Genomic DNA, 23,589 nt, shown 5'->3' with positions numbered 1-23,589 from the left:
CCTGATCCTAGATCAGAATGAATAAGATGACATGGACTTGGGGGACCTGATCCTAGATCAGAATGAATAAGATGACATGGACAGGGGGGACCTGATCCTAGATCAGAATGAATAAGATGACATGGACAGGGGGGACCTGATCCTAGATCAGAATGAATAAGATGACATGGACTTGGGGGACCTGATCCTAGATCAGCCATCCCACCCTGATACTGGATACATATGGCCCCTAGCCAGCAGAGAACCTTTCAAGCAAATGTGTCTTGTAGAAATTGATTGAAATAAGATACTAGCAAACAAGACGCCAAAGAAAGGTCTCAGGATTGATTCTTCAACCCACTAGAACATTCTCTCCCTCAGTTTGTGTCTCTTCACTGTGGTACCATGTGCTGGCCTACTCCTGGGAGGTAAGGCCTGGGGTTTTCCTGGGCTCAGTGCCCCATGAAGGGCTGCCTTCTATGTTTCTATTGTCTATTCTCAACATTACTGACCGAGCTACAGAAGAGAGCATTACTGACCGAGCCACAGAAGACAGCATTACTGACCGAGCCACAGAAGAGAGCATTACTGACCGAGCCACAGAAGACAGCATTACTGACCGAGCCACAGAAGAGAGCATTACTGACCGAGCCACAGAAGACAGCATTACTGACCGAGCTACAGAAGACAGCATTGTGACCGAGCCACAGAAGACAGCATTGTGACCGAGCTACAGAAGACAGCATTGTGACCGAGCTACAGAAGACAGCATTGTGACCGAGCTATGCAAGACAAAGAATTATCCATCCTATGAATTGTCTTGAGCAGGGCAGGTAGAATATAATATACACTGAACAAAAATGTAAAGTGTTGGTCCCATGTTTCATGAGCTGAAATAAAAGATGCCAGAAATGTTCCATATGCACAAAAAGCTTATTTCAAATGTGCACAAATTTGTTTACATCGTAATTTTTGAGAATTTGGCAGTACATCTGCCTCAAAACCGCAGGCGTCGTGTGGGTGGGCAGTTTGCTGATGTCAACGTTGTGAACAGAGTGCACCATGGTGCTGGGGGGGGTTATGGTATGGGCAGGCATAAGCTAAAGACAACAAACACAATTGCATTTTATCAATGGCAATTTGAATGCACCGAGATACCGTGATGAGATCCTGAGGCCCATTGCTGTACCATTCATCCACCGCAATCACCTCATGTTTCAGCATGATAATGCACTGCACCATGTCACACAAGGATCTGTACACATTTCCTGGAAGCTGAAAATGTCCCAGTTCTTCCATGGCTTGCATACTCACCAGACATGTCACTCATTGAGCATGTTTGGGATGCTCTGGATTCACATGAGACCTGAAAATAGCTGTGCAGCGACACTCCCCATCCAACCTGACGGAGTTTGAGAGGATCTTCAGAGAAGAATGGGAGAAACTCCCCAAATACAGGTGTGTCAAGCTTGTAGCATCATACCCAAGAAGACTCATGGCTGTAATCACTGCCAAAAGTGCTTCAACAAAGTACTGAGTAAAATGTTCTGAATACTTATGTAAAATGTAATATTTATTTATTATAATTTAGCAAAAATGTTTTTAAAAAAAGAAAGTTTTTGCTTTGTCATTATGTGGTATTGTGTGTAGATTGATGAGGGGGGAAAAACTATTTAATCAATTTTAGAATAAGGCTGTAATGTAACAAAATGTGCAAAAAGTCAAGGGGTCTGAATACTTTCTGTAGGCACAGTATATACAGTACCAATCAAAGGTTTGGACACTTACTCATTACAGGGTTTTTCTTTACTTTTTACTATTTTCTACATTGTAGAATAATAGTAAAGACATCAAAACTATGAAATAACACATATGGAATCATGTAGTAACCAAAAAAAGTGCTAAACAAATCTAAATATATTTTATATTTGAGATTCTTCAAAGTAGCCACCCTTTGCCTTGATGACAGCTTTGCACACTCTTTGCATTCTCTCAACCAGCTTCATGAGGTAGTCACCTGGAATACATTTCAATTAACAGGTGTGCCTTCTTCAAAGTTAATTTGTGGAATTTCTTTCCTTCTTTATGCGATTGAGCCAATCAGTTGTGTTGTGACAAGGTAGGGGTGGTATACAGAAGATAGCCCTATTTGGTAAAATACCAAGTCCATATTATGGCAAGAACAGCTCAAATAAGCAAAGAGAAACGACAGTCAAAATGATCAAAATCCAGAAAAGAGCCACTAAATTCTACAACCACCTAAAAGGAAGTGATTCCCACCCACAGAGAGATGAACCTGGAGAAGAGATCCCTAAGCAAGCTTGTCCTGGGGCTCTGTTCCCAAACACAAACAGACCCCCAGGACAGAAACACATTTAGATCCAACCAAATCATGAGAAAACAACAAGGTCAGTATTTGACACACTGAAAATAATCACACAAAAAAAGAGCAAACCAGAATGCTATTTGGCCCTAAACAAAGAGTACACAGCGGCAGAATACCTGACCATTGTGACTGACCCTATATTAAGGAAAGTTTTGACTATGTACAGACTCAGTGAGCATAGACTTGCAATTGAGAAAGGCCGCCGTAGACAGACCTGGCTCTCAAGAGAAGACAGGCTATGTGCTCACCACTACTAAAGGACACCAATAAAAAGAGACTTGCTTGGGCCAAGAAACACGAGCAATCTGTCCTTTGGTCCGACGAGTCCAAGTTTTAGATTTTTGGTTCCAACCGCTGTGTCTTTGTGAGACGCGGAGTAGGCGAACAGATGATCTCTGCATGTGTGGTTCCCCCCCCGTGAAGCATGGAGGAGGAGGTGTGATGGTGCTTTGCTGGTGACACGGTCAGTGATTTAGTTACAATTCAAGGCACACTTAACCAGCACGGGTACCACAGCATTCTGCAGCGATACACCATCCCATCTGGTTTGCGCTTAGTGGGACTATCATTTGTTTTTTGACAGGACAATGAACCAACACACCTCCAACACAGGCTGTGTATGGGCTATTTGACCAAGAAGGAGAGTGATGGTGTGCTGCATTAGATGACCTGGCCTCCACAATCACCAAACCTCAACCCAAATGAGATGGCTTGGGGTGAGTTGGACCGCAGGAAACATGTGCTCAGCATATGTGGGAACTCCTTCAAGACTGTTGGAAAAGTATTCCAGGTAAAGTTGGTTGAGAGAATGCCAAGCGTGTGCAAAGCTGTTATCAAGGCAACGGGTGGCTATTTTGAAGAATCTGAAATATATTTTGATTTGTTTAACACTTTTTTGGTTACTACATGATTCCATATGCATTTCATAGTTTTGATGTCTTCAATATTATTCTACAATGTAGAAAATAGTAACATCCCTGGACCTTGAATGAGTCGGTGTGTCCAAACCTTTGACTGGTACTGTATATATAACATAGATACTGTATGTAACAGTCACTCACCAATGAGCTGCTGGCAGCGGGTGTGTATAAGGTTCTGTTCTGGAAGATCCAGGACTCCATCCCACGAGGACAGACTGTCTCCTTTACCTGCCACATTCAGCGCAATCTGACAAAACACACCAACTAGTTAGTAGCTGACAGACAGGACCAGATCGTCAGTTGGTAGCTGACAGACAGGACCAGATCGTCAGTTGGTAGCTGACAGACAGGACCAGATCGTCAGTTGGTAGCTGACAGACAGGACCAGATCGTCAGTTGGTAGCTGACAGACAGGACCAGATCGTCAGTTGGTAGCTGACAGACAGGACCAGATCATCATTTGGTAGCTGACAGTTACCCCAACACACAGGAGGAGACAGACTGGGAAACTACTGAGAACCACTGATGGCTCAGAGTTGTTCCCGGTCAGGTAAACCTCCTGGCTCTAGCTATGAGATATGCTATGCTAGTCTTTTGTTCTCCTCATTGAGCAGCTAATCAACAGTGGAGTGGTGTCTGCTAACGTTGGGGGTCAACAAACCAATTATCAGCTAAACAGATTAGAGATGTCCCCCCTCCCTAGTCTCTCACCCTCTGACCCTCCCTACCTAGTCCCTCACCCTCTGACCCTCCCTACCAGTGCCTCACCATCTGACCCTCCCTACCTAGTCCCTCACCCTCTGAGTCCCTGGACACTCACCCCTGACCCTCCCACCCCCTCCCTAGTCCCTCCCCCACCCTCCGACCCCCTTCCCTAGTCCCTCACCCTCTGACCCCCCTCCCTGGACACTCATCCTCTGACCCCCCACCCCCTCCCTAGTCCCTCACCCTCCAACCCCCTCCCTGGACCCTCACCCTCTGACCCTTCTACACCCCTCCCTAGTCCCTCACCCTCTGACCCCCTCCCTCACCATCTGACTCCTCTACCCCCCTCCCTAGTCCCTCACCTTCTGACCCCCCTCCCTGGACACTCACCTTCTGACCCTCCCTACCTAGTCCCTTACCCTCTGACCTCCCCAACCCCCTCCCTAGTTGCACCCCCCTCCCTGGACCCTCACCCTCTGACCCCCTCCCTCACCATCTGACTCCTCTACCCCCCTCCCTAGTCCCTCACCTTCTGACCCCCCCCTCCCTGGACACTCACCTTCTGACCCTCCCTACCTAGCCCCTCACCCTCTGACCTCCCCAACCCCCTCCCTAGTTGCAACCCCCTCCCTGGACCCTCACCCTCTGAACCCCCTTACCCCCTCCCTGGTCCCTCACCCTCTGACCCCCCACCCCCTCCCTAGTCACACTCCTTCCCTAGTCCCTCACCCTCTGACCCCCATCCCCTTCCTTAGTCCCACCCCATTCCTAGTCCCATCTCATCCCTAATCAAATCAAATCCAGCTTTATTTATACAGCACATTTCAGACATGGAAAGCAACTCAACGTGCTTTACAGGAAAAAAATATATAAAATCAAGTCCCGCCCCCTCCCTAGTCCCTCACCCTGACCACCCCCACCCTAGTCCCTCACCCTGACCACCCCCACCCTAGTCCCTCACCCTAGTCCCTCACCCTGACCACCCCCCACCCTAGTCCCTCACCCTGACCACCCCCACCCTAGTCCCTCACCCTGACCACCCCCACCCTAGTCCCCCACCCTAGTCCCTCACCCTGACCACCCCCACCCTAGTCCCCCACCCCTGTCCCCACCCTGACCACCCCCTCCCTAGTCCCTCACCCTGACCACCCCCACCCTAGTCCCTCACCCTGACCACCCCCTCCCTAGTCCCACACCCTGACCACCCCCACCCTAGTCCCCCACCCTAGTCCCTCCTGACCACCCCCACCCTAGTCCCACACCCTGACCACCCCCTCCCAGTCCCTCCCCTGACCACCCCCACCCTAGTCCCTCACCCTGACCACCCCCACCCTAGTCCCCCACCCTGACCACCCCCACCCTAGTCCCTCACCCTGACCCCCCCACCAGAGTCCCCACCCTAGTCCCTCACCCTGACCACCCCCTCCCTAGTCCCACACCCTGACCACCCCCTCCCTAGTCCCACACCTGACCACCCCCTCCCAAGTCCCTCACCCTGACCACCCCTCCCTAGTCCCTCACCCTGACCACCCCCTCCAAAGTCCCTCACCCTGACACCCCCTCCCTAGTCCCACACCCTGACCACCCCTCCCAGTCCCACACCCTGACCAGACCCCTCCCAGTCCCACACCCTGACCACCCCCTCCCTAGTCCCTCACCCTGACCACCCCCTCCCTAGTCCCACACCCTGACCACCCCCTCCCTAGTCCCACACCCTGACCACCACCCCCTCCCAAGTCCCTCACCCTGACCACCCCCTCCCTAGTCCCACACCCTGACCACCCCCTCCTAGTCCCTCACCCTCAGCGCAGAGTCCCTCACCCTGACCATCCCCTCCCTAGTCCCCCACCCTGACCACCCCTCCCTAGTCCCACACCCTGACCACCCCCTCCCTAGTCCCTCACCCTAGTCCCTCACCCTGACCACCCCCACCTAGTCCCACACCCTGACCACCCCCTCCCAGTCCCTCACCCTGACCACCCCCTCCCTAGTCCCTCACCCTGACCACCCCCACCCTAGTCCCCCACCCTAGTCCCTCACCCTGACCACCCCCACCCTAGTCCCCCACCTAGTCCCTCATCCTGACCACCCCCACCCTAGTCCCTCACCCTGACCACCCCCACCCAAGTCCCCCACCCTAGTCCCTCACCCTGACCACCCCCACCCTAGTCCCCCACCCTAGTCCCACACCTGACCACCCCCACCCTAGTCCCTCACCCTGACCACCCCCACCCTAGTCCCTCACCCTGACCACCCCCACCTAGTCCCTCACCCTGACCAGCCCCCCCTAGTCCCTCACCCTGACCACCCCCACCCTAGTCCCCCACCTAGTCCCTCACCCTGACCACCCCCACCCTAGTTTCACCCTGACCACCCCCACCCAAGTCCCACACCCTGAACCCCTCAATAGTCCCACACCCTGCCACCCCCACCCTAGTCCCTCACCCTGACCAGGGCCCCCAAATAGTCCCACACCTGACCACCCCCACCCCTGAGTCCCTCACCCTGACCACCCCCACCCTAGTCCCCCACCCTCAGTCCCACACCTGACCATTCCCAGTTTACACCCTGACCACCCCCACCTAGTCCCTCACCCTGACCACCCCACCCTAGTCCCACACCCTGACCACCCCCACCCTAGTCCCTCACCCTGACCACCCCCTCCCTAGTCCCACACCCTGACCACCCCCTCCCTAGGTCCCTCACCCTGAATCCCCTCCCTAGTCCCACACCCTGACCACCCCCACCCTAGTCCCACACCCTAGTCCCTCACCCTGACCACCCCCACCCTAGTCCCCCACCCTAGTCCCTCACCCTGACCACCCCCACCCTAGTCCCACACCCTGACCACCCCCTCCCTAGTCCCACATGGTCTGACCACCCCCTCCCTAGTCCCTCACCCTGACCACCCCCATTAGTCCCATTTACCACCCCCACCCCCACCCCCACTCCCCCTCACCCTCTGACCCCCTCCCATTCTATCCCTAGTCTAATTCCTCCCCCTCTGTTATCAAATCAAACCCAAACCCTGACCTTGCTCACCTTCCACAGCTTGGCTCTCTGCTGGGCTGGTAGCTCCTGGACTCGAATAACCTCCCGGCCTCTTCCCCATCCAGCCCCAGCCCTCCCCCAACCCCAGCTCCCCCTATGTCCATCTCTAGCTCCAGGTCAGAGCCTCCAGAGTCCAGGGCCTCAGCCAGATCCTGATCCCTGCAGGACAGAGAAACAGCAACACTATCAGAACGACATCTAACGCCTATAGAACACACATTTTTAGGGCAATGTTGCAAGACAGGACAAAGAACAAGACAGGACAGGTTAGAGAACAGGACAGGTCAGAAAGCAAGAGAAAACAGGTCAAAGAACAAGACAGGACAGGTCAGACAGCAACACGGGTCAGCTCAGAGAACAAGACAGGTCAGCGCAGAGAACAAGACAGGTCAGCTCAGAGAACAAGACAGGTCAGCTCAGAGATCAAGACAGGACAGGTCATAAAGCAAGAGAAAACAGGTCACAAAACAAGACAGGGCACAGAACAAGACACAGAACAAGACAGGACACAGAACAAGACACAGAACAAGACAGGACACAGAACAAGACAGGACACAGAACAAGACAGGACACAGACCCAGACAGGACAGCTCAGAAAGCATGACAGGACAGCTCAGAGAACAAGACAGGACCGGTTAGACAGCAACAAAGGACAGGTCAGAGAGACAAACACTGTTGAACTGTTTAAACCCTACATTTTTCAGCAATGTCAATAACACTTCAATACTGATATGCTATTTGTTTGACTACTGTTTCATCTGTATACAGGGCTTTTTCAAATGTCACGAGGACGAGTCTATTTCTGTCACCACTGAGCCTCAAACACATTCCAATGTAAATCAAAGCATCAGCCACAACATGAACATTCAGTTTACAGCATGTGTCTGTCTCACTGCTAGCCAACAGAAACACTTTACTACCGTCACATTAAAAGAGATGACAAGGGATTGGTGGGATCTCTTTCATATAGTAACTGATATGTGTTGGAATCTGATAATATGATAGGTAAGCAGCTCAAAAGAATCAGATTGCTCAACAGAACAAGAGGAGTGGTCAAAGTCCCCTGCTGTTACCATGGTATCCAGGCTGCCTGACCCTAGCAGTAGTAAGGCTAGGCTAGAAACAGTAGGCTACATTGACTTCCTGTATCAAATATGGTCTGCAGTAACTAATAGGTGTTGGAATCTGATAGCTATTTGTATTTATTATGGATCCCCACAACTCTTCCTAGTGTTCGACAAAACGTAGGCATTTTATACAATTTTTAAAACATTAGAATACATTCATTGCAGAATTCACAACACACTACGTGTGATTCCCTCCCTGTTCCATAAGGTGTATTTTTACCTGTTTTTAAATCTGATTCTACTGCTGCATCAGTTACCTGATGTGGAATAGAGTTCCATGTAGTCATGGTTCTATGTAGTACTGTGGAATAGAGTTCCATGTAGTCATGGCTCTATGTAGTACTGTGAGCCTCCCATAGTCTGTTCTGGACTTGGGAACTGTGAAGAGACCTCTGGTGGCATATGTATGGGTGTCTGAGCTGTGTACTAGTGGTTTAAACAAACAGCTTTGTACATTCAACATGTCAACACTTCTTACAAAAACAAGTAGTCAATCTCTCTTCCACTTTGAGCCAGGAGAGATTGACATGCATGTCATTAATATTAGCTCTCCGTGTACTTTTAGGGCCAGCCGTGCTGCCCTGTTCTGAGTCAATTGCAATTTTCCTAAGTCTCTCTTTGTGGCACCTGACCACATGACTGAACAGTAAGTAGTCCAGTTGTGACAAAACCAGGGCCTGTAGGACCTGCCTTGTTGATAGTGTTGTTAAGAAGGTAGAAACTAGGGCCTGTAGGACCTGTCTTGTTGATAGTGTTGTTAAGAAGGCAGAGCATCGCTTTATTATGGACAGACTTCTCCCCATCTTAGCTACTACTACATCAATATGTTTTGACCATGACAGTTTACAATCCAGGGTTAATCCAATAAATTTAGTCTCCTCAATTTGCTCAAATTCCACATTATTCATTACAAGATGTAGTTGAGGTTTAGGGTTTAGTGAATAGGACTAATTTATTGCTTTCCACCCACTCTGAAAGTAACTCTAGCTCTTTGTTGAGTGTTGCAGTCATTTCAGTCGCTGTAGTAGCTGACGTGTATAGTGTTGAGTCATCTCTATACATAGACACACTGGCTTTACTCAAAGCCAGTGGCATGTCATTAGTAAAGAATGAAAAATGCAAGGGGCCTAAACAGCTACCCTGGGGAATTCCTGATTCTAACTGGATTATGTTTGAGAGGCGTCCATTAAAGAACACCCCCTGTGTTCTGTTAGACAGGAAACTCTTTATCCACATTATAGCAGGGGGTGTAAAGCCATAACACATACGTTTTTCAATTAGCAGACTATGATCGATAATGTCAAAAGCTGCACTGAAGACAGCCCCACAATCTTTTTATCATCAATTTCTCTCAGCCAATCATCAGTTGTTAAATGTCCTTCCCTATATGCATGCTGAAAGTCTGTTAGCATTGTATCTGGTAAAACACAATTTTCCCCAGAAGTTTACTAAGAGTTGGTAACAGGTTGATTGGTCGGCTATTTGAGCCGGTAAATGGGCTTTACAATTCTTAGGTAGCGGAATGACTTTCGCTTCCCTCCAGGTCTGAGGGCACACGCTTAAATTGAAGATATGGCAAATAGGAGTGGCAATATCGTCCACTATTATACTCAAACATTTTCCATCCAGATTGTCAGACCCCGGTGGCTTGTCATTGTTGATAGACAACAATGATTTTTTCACCTCTTCCACAGACTTTACTGAACTCAAATGTACAATTCTTGTATTCCATAACTTGGTCTGATATACTTGGATGTGTAGTGTCAGCATTTGTTGCTGGCATGTCATCCCTAAGTTTGTTAATCTTGCCAATGAAAAAAATAATTAAAGTAGTTAGCAATATCAGTGGGTTTTGTGATAAATTAACCATCTGATTCAATGAATGATGGAGCCGAGTTGGCTTTTTTCCCCCCAAAATGTCATTTAAGGTGCTCCAAAGCTTTTTACTATCATTCATCTTTGTTTCATAGTATGGTTTCTTTTTATTTAGTTTCGTCACATCACTTCTTAATTTGCAGTACATTTGCCAATCAGTAGGGCTGCCAGACTTAATTGCAATACATTTTGCCTCATTCCTCTCAACCATACAATTGTTCAATTCCTCATCAATCCACAGGGATTTAACAGTTTTTACAGTAATTTTCTTAATGGGTTCATTCTTATTAGTAACTGGGATAAGCAATTTCATAAATGCGTCAAGTGCAGCGGCTGGTTGCTCCTCATTACACACCACCGACCAGCAAATATTCTTTACATCATCAACATATGAATCACTACAAAAGCTATAAAGAAGCAGATTGCTCTACAGAGCAAGAGGAGAGCAGACCATTTTAGAAACAGAATATTAATTAAAAAATAATATGAATAATAATATTGCTCCATCCATCTGCCCAGAGGAGAAATAGCGGTATCTTTTTCCCCTCTCCAATCCACTACAAAGCAGGATGAACAGTGACATGGAGGTCATTGTTAACCTGCCTGCTGCCCAGAGACTCCGCTCTTCTGTTACATAAAGCAGACAGACAGACAGACAGACGCTGGAAAACCTGGGAAATGGGCAGATGGGAAATACAGACACTGCATAATATGTGCAAGTAAACATTAGCACAAAGCTCAGGTACTGTATAGTAGATCTAACCCTAGATACTGTACAGTAGATCAAATCGTATGTCACATGCGCCGAATACAACAAGTGTAGACATTACAGTGAAAAGCTTACTTACAAGCCCTTAACCAACAATGCAGTTAAGAAAAATGCCTAAAAAGAAATAAAAGTAACATGATTAAACAACAGCAGTAAAATAACAATAGCGAGGCTATATACAGGGTATTACGGTACAGAGTCAATGTGGAGGTTATATACAGGATATTACGGTACAGAGTCAATGTGGAGGCTATATACAGGGTATTACGGTACAGAGTCAATGTGGAGGCTATATACAGGGTATTACGGTACAGAGTCAATGTGGAGGTTATATACAGGGTATTACGGTACAGAGTCAATGTGGAGGCAATATACAGGGTGTTACGGTACAGAGTCAATGTGTCAATGTGCGGGGGCACCGGTTAGTCAAGGCAATATATACACATCTGGGTAGAGTTACTAAAGTGACTTGTGCATAGATAATAACAGAGAGTAGCAGCAGCGTAAAAGGGGGGGCAATGTAAATAGTCTTGGTAGCCATTTGATTAGATGTTCAGGAGTCTTATGGCTTGGGGGTAGAAGCTGTTTAGAAGCCTCTTGGACCTAGACTTGACAGTACATCTTGCAGTGCGGTAGCAGAGAGAAAAGTCCATGAGTAGGGTGGCTGGAGTCTTTGACCATTTTTATAAAAGACACCTGTCCACAACCTCAAACAGTCACACTCCAAACTCCACTATGGCCAAGACCAAAGAGCTGTCAAAGGACACCAGAAACAAAATTGTAGACCTGCACCAGGCTGGGAAAACTGAATCTGCAATAGGTAAGCAGCTTGGTTTGAAGAAATCAACTGTGGGAGCAATTATTAGGAAATGGAAGACATACAAGACCACTGATAATCTCCCTCGATCTGGGGCTCCACGCAAGATCTCACCCCGTGGGGTCAAAATGATCACAAGAACGGTGAGCAAAAATCCCAGAACCACAGTGAATGACCTGCAGAGAGCTGGGACCAAAGTAACAAAGCCTACCATCAGTAACACACTACGCCGCCAGGGACTCAAATCCTGCAGTGCCTGACGTGTCCCCCTGCTTAAGCCAGTACATGTCCAGGACCATCTGAAGTTTGCTAGAGAGCATTTGGATGATCCAGAAGAAGATTGGGAGAATGTCATATGGTCAGATGAAACCAAAATATAACTTTTTGGTAAAAACTCAACTCGTCATGTTTGGAGGACAAAGAATGCTGAGTTGCATCCAAAGAACACCATACCTACTGTGAAGCATGGGGGTGGAAACATCATGCTTTGAGGCTGTTTTTCTGCAAAGGGACCAGGACGACTGATCCGTGTAAAGGAAAGAATGAATGGGGCCATGTATCGTGAGATTTTGAGTGAAAACCTCCTTCCATCAGCAAGGGCATTGAAGATGAAACGTGGCTGGGTCTTTCAGCATGACAATGATCCCAAACACACCGCCCGGGCAACGAAGGAGTGGCTGCGTAAGAAGTATTTCAAGGTCCTGGAGTGGCTTAGCCAGTCTCCAGATCTCAACCCCATAGAAAATCTTTGGAGGGAGTTGAAAGTCTGTGTTGCCCTGCAACAGCCCCAAAACATCACTGCTCTAGAGGATATCTGCATGGAGGAATGGGCCAAAATACCAGCAACAGTGTGTGAAAACCTTGTGAAAGACTCTTTTGACCTCTGTCATTGCCAACAAAGGGTATATAACAAAGTTGAGATAAACTTTTGTTGTTAAACAAATACTTATTTCCCACCATCATTTGCAAATAAATTAATTAAAAATCCTACAATGTGATTTTCTGGATTTTTTTTCTCATTTTGTTTGTCATAGTTGAAGTGTACCTATGATGAAAATTACAGGCCTCTCATCTTTTTAAGTGGGAGAACTTGCACAATTGGTGGCTGACTAAATACTTTTTTGCCCCACTGTACATATTAGAACATCCAACAGTCAAAGGTTAATGAAATACAAATGGTATAGAGAGAAATAGTCCTATAATAACTACAACCTAAAACTTCTTAACTGGGAATATTGAAGACTCATGTTAAAAGGAACCACCAGCTTTCATATGTTCTCATGTTCTGAGCAAGGAACTTAAACATTAGCTTTCTTACATAGCACATATTGCACTTGTACTTTCTTCTCCAACACTTTGTTTTTGCATTATTTAAACCAAATTGAACATGTTTCATTATTTACTTGATGCTAAATTGATTTTATTGATGTATTATATTAAGTTAAAATAAGTGTTCATTCCATATTGTTGTAATTGTCATTATTACAAATATATAAATAAAAATCGTCCGATTAATCGGTATCGGCTTTTTCTTGGTCCTCCAATAATCGGTATCGGCGTTTAAAAATCATAAATCGGTCGACCTCTAGTCGACTACTTGAACTCTGTGAAGCATTTATTTGAGCTGCAATGTCTGAGGCTGGTAACTCTAATGAACTTATCCTCTGCATCAGAGGTAACTCTGGGTCTTCCTTTCCTGTGGCGGTCCTCATGAGAGCGAGATTCATCATAGCGCTTGATGGTTTTTGCGACTGCACTTGAAGAAACATTCAAAGTTCTTGAAATTTTCCGAATTGACTGACCTTCATCTCTTAAAGTAATGATGGACTGTCATCTCTTTGCTTATTTGAGCTGTTCTTGCCATAATATGGACTTGGTATTTTAGCAAATAGGGCTATCTTCTGTATACCCCACCTTACCTTGTTACAACACAACTGATTGGCTCAAACACATTAAGGAAAGACATTCCACAAATTAACTTTGAAGAAGGCATACCTGTTAATTGAAATGCATTCCAGGTGACTACCTCATGAAGCTAGTTGAGAGAATGTCAAGAGTGTGCAAAGCTGTCATCAAGGCAAAGGGTGGCTATTTGAAGAATCTCACTTTTTTGGTTACTACATGATCCCATATGTGTTAATATCATAGTTTTGATGTCTTCACTATTATAATAAATTAGCAGTGGGGAGGGGAGTGGTGAGGAGTATTTCTGGGGGTGTGCCCCTGCCCAGTCATGTGAAATCCATAGATTAGGGCCTAATTAATTTATTTCAATTGACCGATTTGTGAATCTTTACATCCCTAGACACAACCCGTCCTTATTAGCATGATTCCCTCCCTGTTACAAGACACAACCAGTCCTCGTGATTCCCTCCCTGTTACAACAGACACAACCAGTCCTCGTGATTCCCTCCCTGTTGCAACAGACACAACCAGTCCTCGTGATTCCCTCCCTGTTGCAACAGACACAACCAGTCCTCGTGATTCCCTCCCTGTTGCAACAGACACAACCAGTCCTCGTGATTCCCTCCCTGTTGCAACAGACACAACCAGTCCTCGTGATTCCCTCCCTGTTGCAACAGACACAACCAGTCCTCGTGATTCCCTCCCTGTTGCAACAGACACAACCAGTCCTCGTGATTCCCTCCCTGTTGCAACAGACACAACCCTTCCATATTAGCAGTGATTTCCTGCCGGATAGACGGTGTCTCTGTTCTCCCTGCTCATGAACAGTGTCTTTGTAACCATATAAATAATGACCAGAAGGAAGGATACTGAAATGAATGGATTAACCAGGGCTCATTCTATGTGAAAGGTAGCCCAAGAAGTTCTCTTAAGGAGTCTACTGTTACTTCCTAAGGTCCAAGGACCTTATATGTTCTTTTCAGAGGTAGACTGGCTCTGGAAGACAAAACAGACCAATTCTCCATCTAAACGTGAATGAATTCTCAAATGTGATACGATTCTAGAAACATGAAGCCCTTTAATTTTATATCAAAAAAAAATTCACAGGTGTAAGACTAACAGAGAAAAGCTGACTTACGGGCCCTTCCCAACAATGCAGAGATTCAAAATATAAAAATTACAGAAAAAGTAAAACGTGTAATAATAAAAGCAATAATTCATCCACAATGAGTAACGATAACTTGGCTATATACATGGCTACCAGTACCGAGTCCATGCACAAGATACCATGTACAGGGGTATGGGGTAATAACATGGCTACCAGTACCGAGTCAATGTACAGGGGTAATAACATGGCTACCAGTACCGAGTCAATGTACAGGGGTAATAACATGGCTACCAGGGGTAATAACATGGCTACCAGTCAATGTACATGGGGTATGGGGCAATAACATGGCTACCAGTACCAAGTCGATGTACAGGGGTAATAACATGGCTACCAGTACCAAGTCAATGTACAGGGGTAATAACATGGCTACCAGTACCAAGTCAATGTACAGGGGTAATAACATGGCTACCAGTACCAAGTCAATGTACAGGGGTAATAACATGGCTACCAGTACCAAGTCAATGTAACATGGGGTATGGGGTAATAACATGGCTACCAGTACCGAGTCAATCAATGCACATGGGGTATGTCAATGGGTAATAACATGGCTACCAGTACCAAGTCAATGCACAGGGGTAATAACATGGCTACCAGTACCGAGTCCATGCACAAGATACCATGTACAGGGGTATGGGGTAATAACATGGCTACCAGTACCGAGTCGGTGTGCAGGGGTAATAACATGGCTACCAGTACCGAGTCAATGTACAGGGGTAATAACATGGCTACCAGTACCAAGTCAATGTACAAGGGGTAATAACATGGCTACCAGTACCGAGTCGGTGTGCAGGGGTAATAACATGGCTATATACACACAGGGTACCAGTACATGTGCAGGGGTATGAAGTAATTGAGCTCAAAGTAACAGTTCAATGCATCAGTGATCAGTTTAGGCTACTACATGATACTCTAATTTGCCCTATACCAATGTTGAGGTTGCTACAACCTAGCCTACGAATTAAAGTTTATAACACAGCACAGGTCCAGAGACAAGTTGGAGTAATCAAGGTGACAGACAGAGACACATTCAATACCACCTTGCACACTCTTACCTGCATCTAGCTGATCTGTGGTGTAATCATTAGAACAAGTGTTTCTTTCCCTGTTTCAGAGGAGGATGGAAAATAGCTGTCCTCCGGCTACACCATGGTGCTACCCTAGAGAGTGCTCGAGGCTACTATTTTTTTTGCTAACGATGTTTCCAAAACCGTACCGTAAGAAATGCATGTTCACATACAGACTGAGTGTCAGGCTCTTAACTAAAGTCCCCTGGGGAGAAGATACCTTCATCAATAGGCGCTCAAGGTAGTTAGCATCCATCAATGGGGAAAATGAATGGCATCATTTGCCTAGAGTACGCTGATTGACACATATACAGAGCCTGTTGGAATGTCCTTCACTTTACTATAATGACAAGAGGAACACATTTAGCAGACTGTCTTTACACTATCCTGATTCCTGACCAAGCTGATGAAGGCCATTGTTCAGATAAGGGCTGAGCAGTACACCATATTTTAATATATACCGGTATTGATTCAAGAACTGGTTTCAGTTTTTACTTTACCTTCTATAACTGTATTTTAATGTTTGGTTTGTTAAATGATCAGTGATCTTCAGGTCAGGAATTCAGAGCTCTAGAATTATGACTGAGTTGGATTTTTTCCCCCAGTCAGGCTTGTTTTTTTCCGAGTTCCCAGTTGTTTTGAACGTGGCGCAACGCAGAGGAAGCTTCAATTCAAAATCAATTGGACAGCTCTGCATGCATTATAATGTAGAAATAGATTCGTTATTCACCAAATATAGAGTATTTTTAAAATATTTTTTACCTTTATTTAACTAGGCAAGTCAGTTAAGAACACATTCTTATTTTCAATGACGGCCTGGGAACAGTGGGTTACCTGTTCGACAGATTTTCACCTTGTCAGCTCGGGGGTTTGAACTCGCAACCTTCCGGTTACTAGTCCAACGCTCTAACCACTAGGATACGCTGCCGCCCTGTATCACTGAGCAACCATCTTAATTTAGTGCCCATTACGGCGGGTATGTACTTCCAAAAGATATAGAGTAACCAAAAAAAAAAAACCTATTTTGCACCTCCAATTGCTGCCAGACTTCACTCATTACTGCCACACAGGTCAGAAGTCTTCAACAGTCAGTTAAGAACAATTCTTATTTACAATGATGGCCTACCCCGGCCAACGCTGGGCCAATTGCGTGCCACCCAATGAGACTCTCAAACACGGCCGGATGTGGTACAGCCTGGATTCGAACCAGGGACTGTAGTGACGCCTCTTGCACTGAGATGCAGTGCCTTAGACTGCGCCACTTGGAAGCCCAAAATGTATACCTTGTTTGGAAGTACATACCAGCCGTAATGGGAGTAAATGAAGATAGTTGCTCAGCAAAACTCCAGCAGAGCTGTCTAATGGGAGTTTGAATCGGAACTTCGTGGGCGTCAGAGACCAGACACGTCATACACATTCAGCGTCGACATCTCTAGCTGCTTTCAAGACAACTAGAAACTCGGAAATAACAGAGGTCAAAACATGACGTCGTGATTTTCAGGTTGGAATGTCATAGCTCTATAAAGATGCCCGAGTTTCCGACGTCACGTTCGAAACAAATTCTCAGTCGGAGTTATTTTTTCCCCGAGTTCCCAGTTGTTTTAAACGCGGCATAACGCACAGATACTGTGGCAGCCAGAACCTCACTTCACAGCCATTGGGACAACTTTGATGATAGGGGATGAGTGGCTACTGTTGACAATAGAAAAATATATAATTAAGCCACAACCTCTCGAGTCTACAGCTAGCTAGCTAACGTTAGCAATATTTACACATCAAAATCCTAAACAATACCAGCAGTGTCGCTCAGGAATGACAACACTAGTTGTTGTTGTAGTTAGCTAGTATTGCAAACAATGGTTATCGAATTGCCTAGCTACTTTCTTGTGAAAGCCTACCTAGACTAACGAAACGTTAGCTGGGCTGTTTCAGGTGAGAGCATCGCTCGATCTCCGGCTAGTAGCTAATCGATACAGTCCAAAACCATCATCACCCCAGAACGGCAACCTACTTTTCCCAGATGTAACGTAGTTAACAAATATTGTTTTATATTATGAAAATACTGATTCAACTGATGTCATAAGTATCTCTGACAACAGTGATAATTATATTTAATCTTACCAGCTGCCTTCAAGAACTTCCTCCACTGCATCCGCCATTGCTGTGTTGACGTCAACGTCAAAATTGCCGTCCAGAAGAGCATGGAGAGGATTCGATTAATGCCCAGGACCTTCCCAGGGTGAACTTGGTTAGCGTTGGTCGCGTTCGTTTTGGAACCGGGCTGCCTCCGGGCAATGCGCCAGGGTCCCCGTTTTGGCAGGCATCGAAGTCGCCTCAAAACAAAAGTGATGTAGGTTAAGTATGTAGAGTAATGAGTAGGATTCTGTGTTTTCACATGTAAACGTAATAAGTGATAAGCATGCTTTATCTACCTTTATCAGACAATGAAAACAAAACTATATTTTAATGAAAATATATGTATGTTTCTGAGCGATGCATCATGCTGCGTTTTTGATAACATGACCCAGCAGCGCACTGTACGATTTGGAAAGCGCTCCTCCCTCACCGCTTCTGATGATTCACGCCATAGCCCGGTAAACCACAGTTCAGCTTAATCGATTTCCCTCATTGTGTGGCGAAGGGTGAGAAGGCCACTTGTTGCCTCCCTTTCTCTCTAAAATTACTATTAATTCAATTATGACCCTTTTATAACAACACAGTTAGTTTTGCCTCTCTTGGACATTCTCTCTGAGAAAATATAAAACATAACTGGTCATTTGGTCACAAACACACAGAAACCGGCAGAAAGACAGTAGACAGACACATGCAATTCTGACAGTCTAAACACTTTTCCCGCAACCCCCCTACCCCAAAACACTTGTAAATATGTAATTATAAAGTGTGCCTTTCTGTATTATAATTAGGCTAAAATGTTACTTATATTCTACTGAGCCATTTACTTTATGTTCATATTACATATTGTATTATTTCGTATGGTTGTTGCATTGTCAAGAAGGAACCTGCAAGTGAGCATTTCGTTGGATGGTGTACACCATGTGTATTTGGTGTTTTATAAGGATCCCCATTAGCTGTTGCAAAAGCAGCAGCTATTCTTCCTGGGGTTCACACAGAACATGACCTTATACAGAACATTAATAGACAAAACAAAACTACGTCCATTTCAAAAAAATATATAGAAATACAAAAGGTCCTGTGCAGACAAAACACTCGGAAAAAAACATGACTTTAAATTGACATACAAGTTATCTAGGTGAGATAGGGGAGGGGTCTTGTAAGGTGTTGTTTTATTGTTTGTTTTTAATGCTGATTTTGCTGTTTGCTTGGGTAATTTGAGATAGAAGGGTTTTCCATGTAGCCATGGCTCTATGCAACACCATGCGTTGCCTTAAATTGGTTTTGGACTTGGGGACTGTGAAGAGATCCCTGGTGGCATGTCAGAACTATGTTATTTGATTATACAGATAATTTGGAATTTTCATTAAAGTAATATTTCTCATGAAACAAAAAGTGATGCAGTCAATCTTTCTTCTACTTTAAACCAAGTGAGGCTGGAATGCATCTTTAACAGCGCCTTTTCAACCTCAGGAGGCTGAAGAAATTTAGCTTGTCACCTAAAACACTCACGAACATTTACAGATGCACAATCGAGAGCATCCTGTTGGGCTGTATCACCGCCTGGTACGGCAGCTGCTCCGCCCACAACCGTAAGGCTCTCAAGAGGGTAGTAAGGTCTGCACAACGCATCACCGGGGGCTAACTACCTGCCCTCCAGGACACCTACACCACTCGATGTCACAGGAAGGCCAAAAAGATCAATGACAACAACCATCCGAGCCACTGCCTGTTCACACCACTATCATCCAGAAGGCGAGGTCAGTACAGGTGCATCAAAGCAGGGACCGAGAAACTGGAAAACAGCTTCTATCTCAAGGCCATCAGACTGTTAAACATCTATCACTAACATTGAGTGGCTGCTGCCAACATACTGACTCAAATCTCTAGCCACTTAATAATTAAAAATTGGATGTAATAAATGTATCACTAGTCACTTTAAACAATGCCACTTTATATAATGTTTACATACCCTACATTACTCATCTCATATGTATATACTGTATTCTATACCATCTACTACATCTTGCCTATGCCGTTTGGCCATTGCTCATCCATATATTTATATGTACATATTCTTATTCAATCCTTTACACTTGTGTGTATAAGGTAGTTGTTGTGAAATAGTTAGATTACTTGTTAGATATTACTGCACTGTCGGAACTAGAAGCACAAGCATTTTACTATACTCGCATTAACATCTGCTAACCATGTGTATGTGACCAATAAAATTGGATTTGATTTCATCTGAAACTTTTTGCCCAAAAATGATGCTTTTTTTTACCCGGAAAAAGCTGATGAAACACTAAATAAACTTAAGTTGGTGCTAAACACGGCTGCTAGAATCTTGACTAGAACCAAACAATGTATCATATTACTCCAGTGCTAGCCTCTCTACACTGGCTTCCTGTTAAGGCCAGGGCTGGTCAGGGTTTTACTGCTAACCTACAAAACATTACATGGGCTTGCTCCTACCTGTCTTTCCGATTTGGTCCTGCCGTACATACCTACACATACGCTACGGTCACAAGACGCATGCCTCCTTACTGTCCCTAGAATTTCGAAGCAAACAGCTGGAGGCAGGGCTTTCTCCTATAGAGCTCAATTTTTAAGGAATGGTCTGCCTACCCATGTGAGAGACGCAGACTTGGTCTAGACCTTTAAGTCTTTACTGAAGACTCATCTCTTCAGTGGGTCATATGATTGAGTGTAGTCTGGCCCAGGAGTGTGAAGGTGAACGGAAAGGCACTGGAGCGACGAACCGCCCTTGCTGTCTCTGCCTGGCCGGTTCCCCTCTCTCCACTGGGATTCTCTGCCTCTAACCCTATTACGGGGGCTGAGTCACTGGCTTACTGGTGCTCTTCCATGCCATCCCTAGGAGGGGTGCTTCACTTGAGTGGGTTGAGTCACTGACGTGATCTTCCTGTCTTGGTTATATCCTTCCTGTTTGGCCCTGTCCGGGGGTGTCCTCGGATGGGGCCACAGTGTCTCCTGACCCCTCCTGTCTCAGCCTCCAGTATTTATGCTGCAGTAGTTTATGTGTCGGGGGACTAGGGTCAGTTTGTTATATCTGGAGTACTTCTCCTGTCCTATCCGGTGTCCTGTGTGAATTTAAGTATGCCCTCTCTAATTCTCTCTTTCTCTCTCTCTCTAGGAGGACCTGAGCCCTAGGATCATGCCTCAGGACTACCTGGTATGATGACTCCTTGCTGTCCCCAGTCCACCTGGCCGTGCTGCTGCTCCAGTTTCAACTGTTCTGCCTGCGGCTATGGAACCCTGACCTGTTCACCGGACGTGCTACCTGTCCCAGACCTGCTGTTTTCAACTCTCTAGAGACAGCAGGAGCGGTAGAGATACTCCTAATGATCGGCTATGAAAAGCCGACTTGCTGCACCCTCGACAACTACTGTGATTATTATTATTTGACCATGCTGGTCATTTATTTACATTTGAACATCTTGGCCATGTTCTGTTATAATCTCCACCCGGCACAGCCAGAAGAGGACTGGCCACCCCTCATAGCCTGGTTCCTCTCTAGGTTTCTTCCTAGGTTTTGGCCTTTCTTGGGAGTTTTTCCTAGCCACCGTGCTTCTACACCTGCATTGCTTGCTGTTTGGGGTTTTAGGCTGGGTTTCTGTACAGCACTTTGAGATATCAGCTGATGTAAGAAGGGCTATATAAATAAATTTGATTTGATCCAAATAATCTTGTGTCCTGAACCCTGTCCTCGCATTTCAAGGCTGCGCCGAGACATTGATTTATCAACACCCGAGTCCCGCTTAGGTAACCCCAACTGTAAATGATCAGCATTATAATTTTTCTCTAGGCCCGCAACAAGTAACCATCATTGACTTATGTTTTAATCCCCATCCCCATCCTTGCTCTGGGCTGCAACTCACTCAAGGCGTCGACCCAATGGTACAGTTCTAGACCAGTGGTTCCCAACCAGGGGTACTGGGACTAGACCATAGGGTTACTGGTAAAATGCACATGAGGGGGAACATCAGGGGTACTCCGGGCAGAGAAAAATTCAGTTAGTGTTACAGTAACCAAAAAAAGTTAGGAACCATTGTTCGAGACAGTCTTGTATCTATACCAATTCAAGCTAGCACTATGGTATTTGTTCGAGACAGTCTTGTATCTATACCAATTCAAGCTAGCACTATGGTATTTGTTCGAGACAATCTTGTATCTATACCAATTCAAGCTAGCACTATGGTATTTGTTCGAGACAGTCTTGTATCTATACCAATTCAAGCTAGCCCTATGGTATTTTCAAATAAGTGTTTAACAAATGAGCATAGTTCGATGCATAGGCATACTGGTTCAGTTCTAGGCAATCTTGTATCTATTGCAAACAAACCTAGTGGTATTTTCTAGTAGGGATTCTAGTAAGGCTCCAAGGTGGCACAGCGGTCTAAGGCACTGCATCTCAGTGCTAGTGGCGTCACTACAGACCCTGGTTTGATCCCGGGCTGTAACACAACCAGCCATGATCGGCAGTCCCATAGGGCGGCGCACAATTGGCCGAGTGTCGTCCGGGTTAGGCCAGGGTATGCCATCATTGAAACTCAGTCTGATATGAAATCCCACAGCTGCAGCCTCAGACTGATTCCTGTAAGTTTGATTTTGAAAATTGATTTTATTGTAACTCGGGCTTCTCAAAAAAAAGAGGTGGACATTCTGGTTATAACTGAATCTTGACTAAAGAAGTCTATGCTCTGATGGGTATCTGTTCTAATGTTTCTAGATCTGCTAGAGTTGGTAAAAGAGGGGGTGTGGTCATATACAGTTGAAGTCGGAAGTTTACATACACACTAGCCAATACATTTAAACTCAGTTTTTCACAATTCCGGACATTTAATCCTAGTAAAAAATCCCTGTTTTAGGTCAGTTAGGATCACCACTTTATTTTTAAGAATGTGAAATGTCAGAGTAATAGTTGAGAGAATGATATATTTCAGCTTTTATTTCTTTCATCTCATTCCCTGTGGGTCAGAAGTTTACATACACGCAATTAGTATTTGGTAACATTGCCTTAAATTGTTTAACTTAAATTGTCAAACGTTTCAGGAAGTCTTCCACAAGCTTCCTACAATAAGTTGGGTGAATTTTGGCCCATTCCTCCTGACAGAGCTGGTGTAACTAAGTCCGGTTGTAGGCCTCCTTGCTCGCACATGCTTTTTCAGTTCTGCCCACAACTTTTATATGGGATTGAGGTCAGGGATTTGTAATGGCCACTCCAATGCCTTGACTTTGTTGTCCTTATACTTTTGCCACAACTTTGGAAGTATGCTTGGGGTCATTGTCCATTTAGAAGACCCATTTGCGACCAAGCTTTAACTTCCTGACTGATGTCTTGAGATGTTGCTTCAACATATCCACCTAATTTTCCTCCCTCATGATGCCATCTATTTTGTAAAGTGCACCAGTCCCTCCTGCAGCAAAGCACCCCCACAACATGATGCTGCCACCCCCGTGCTTCACGGTTGGGATGGTGCTCTTCGGCTTGCAAGCCTCTCCCTTTTTCCTTCAAACATAACGATGGTCATTATGGCCAAACATTTCTATTTTTGTTTCATCAGACCAGAGGACATTTCTCCAAAAAGTATGATCTTTGTCCCCATGTGCAGTTGCAAACCATAGCCAGGCTTATTTTAATGTGGTTTTGGAGCAGTGGCTTCTTTCTT

At 45.5% G+C, this 23,589-nt stretch overlaps 1 protein-coding gene across 1 annotated transcript in view; it reads right to left on the bottom strand.

Annotated features, from left to right (window-relative positions):
• The window catches only part of tbc1d23 (TBC1 domain family, member 23), a 72,786-nt gene extending 54,754 nt beyond the window's left edge, over positions 1 to 18,032 (bottom strand). Inside the window, exons 1-4 of the mRNA XM_042322790.1 lie at positions 17,888 to 18,032; positions 7,125 to 7,200; positions 7,033 to 7,065; positions 3,427 to 3,532 (exon numbers count right to left, since the gene is read on the bottom strand). Coding sequence (XP_042178724.1) covers positions 3,427 to 3,532; positions 7,033 to 7,065; positions 7,125 to 7,200; positions 17,888 to 17,925 — 253 coding nt within the window. The 5' untranslated portion in view covers positions 17,926 to 18,032. The remainder of the gene's footprint in view (positions 1 to 3,426; positions 3,533 to 7,032; positions 7,066 to 7,124; positions 7,201 to 17,887) is intronic.
• Positions 18,033 to 23,589: the final 5,557 nt, after the last annotated feature.

Source organism: Oncorhynchus tshawytscha, linkage group LG06 (genome assembly GCF_018296145.1).
Source record: "Oncorhynchus tshawytscha isolate Ot180627B linkage group LG06, Otsh_v2.0, whole genome shotgun sequence".
Classification (NCBI taxonomy): Eukaryota; Metazoa; Chordata; class Actinopteri; order Salmoniformes; family Salmonidae; genus Oncorhynchus; species Oncorhynchus tshawytscha.
This window is presented reverse-complemented; position numbering and strand designations above follow the sequence as displayed.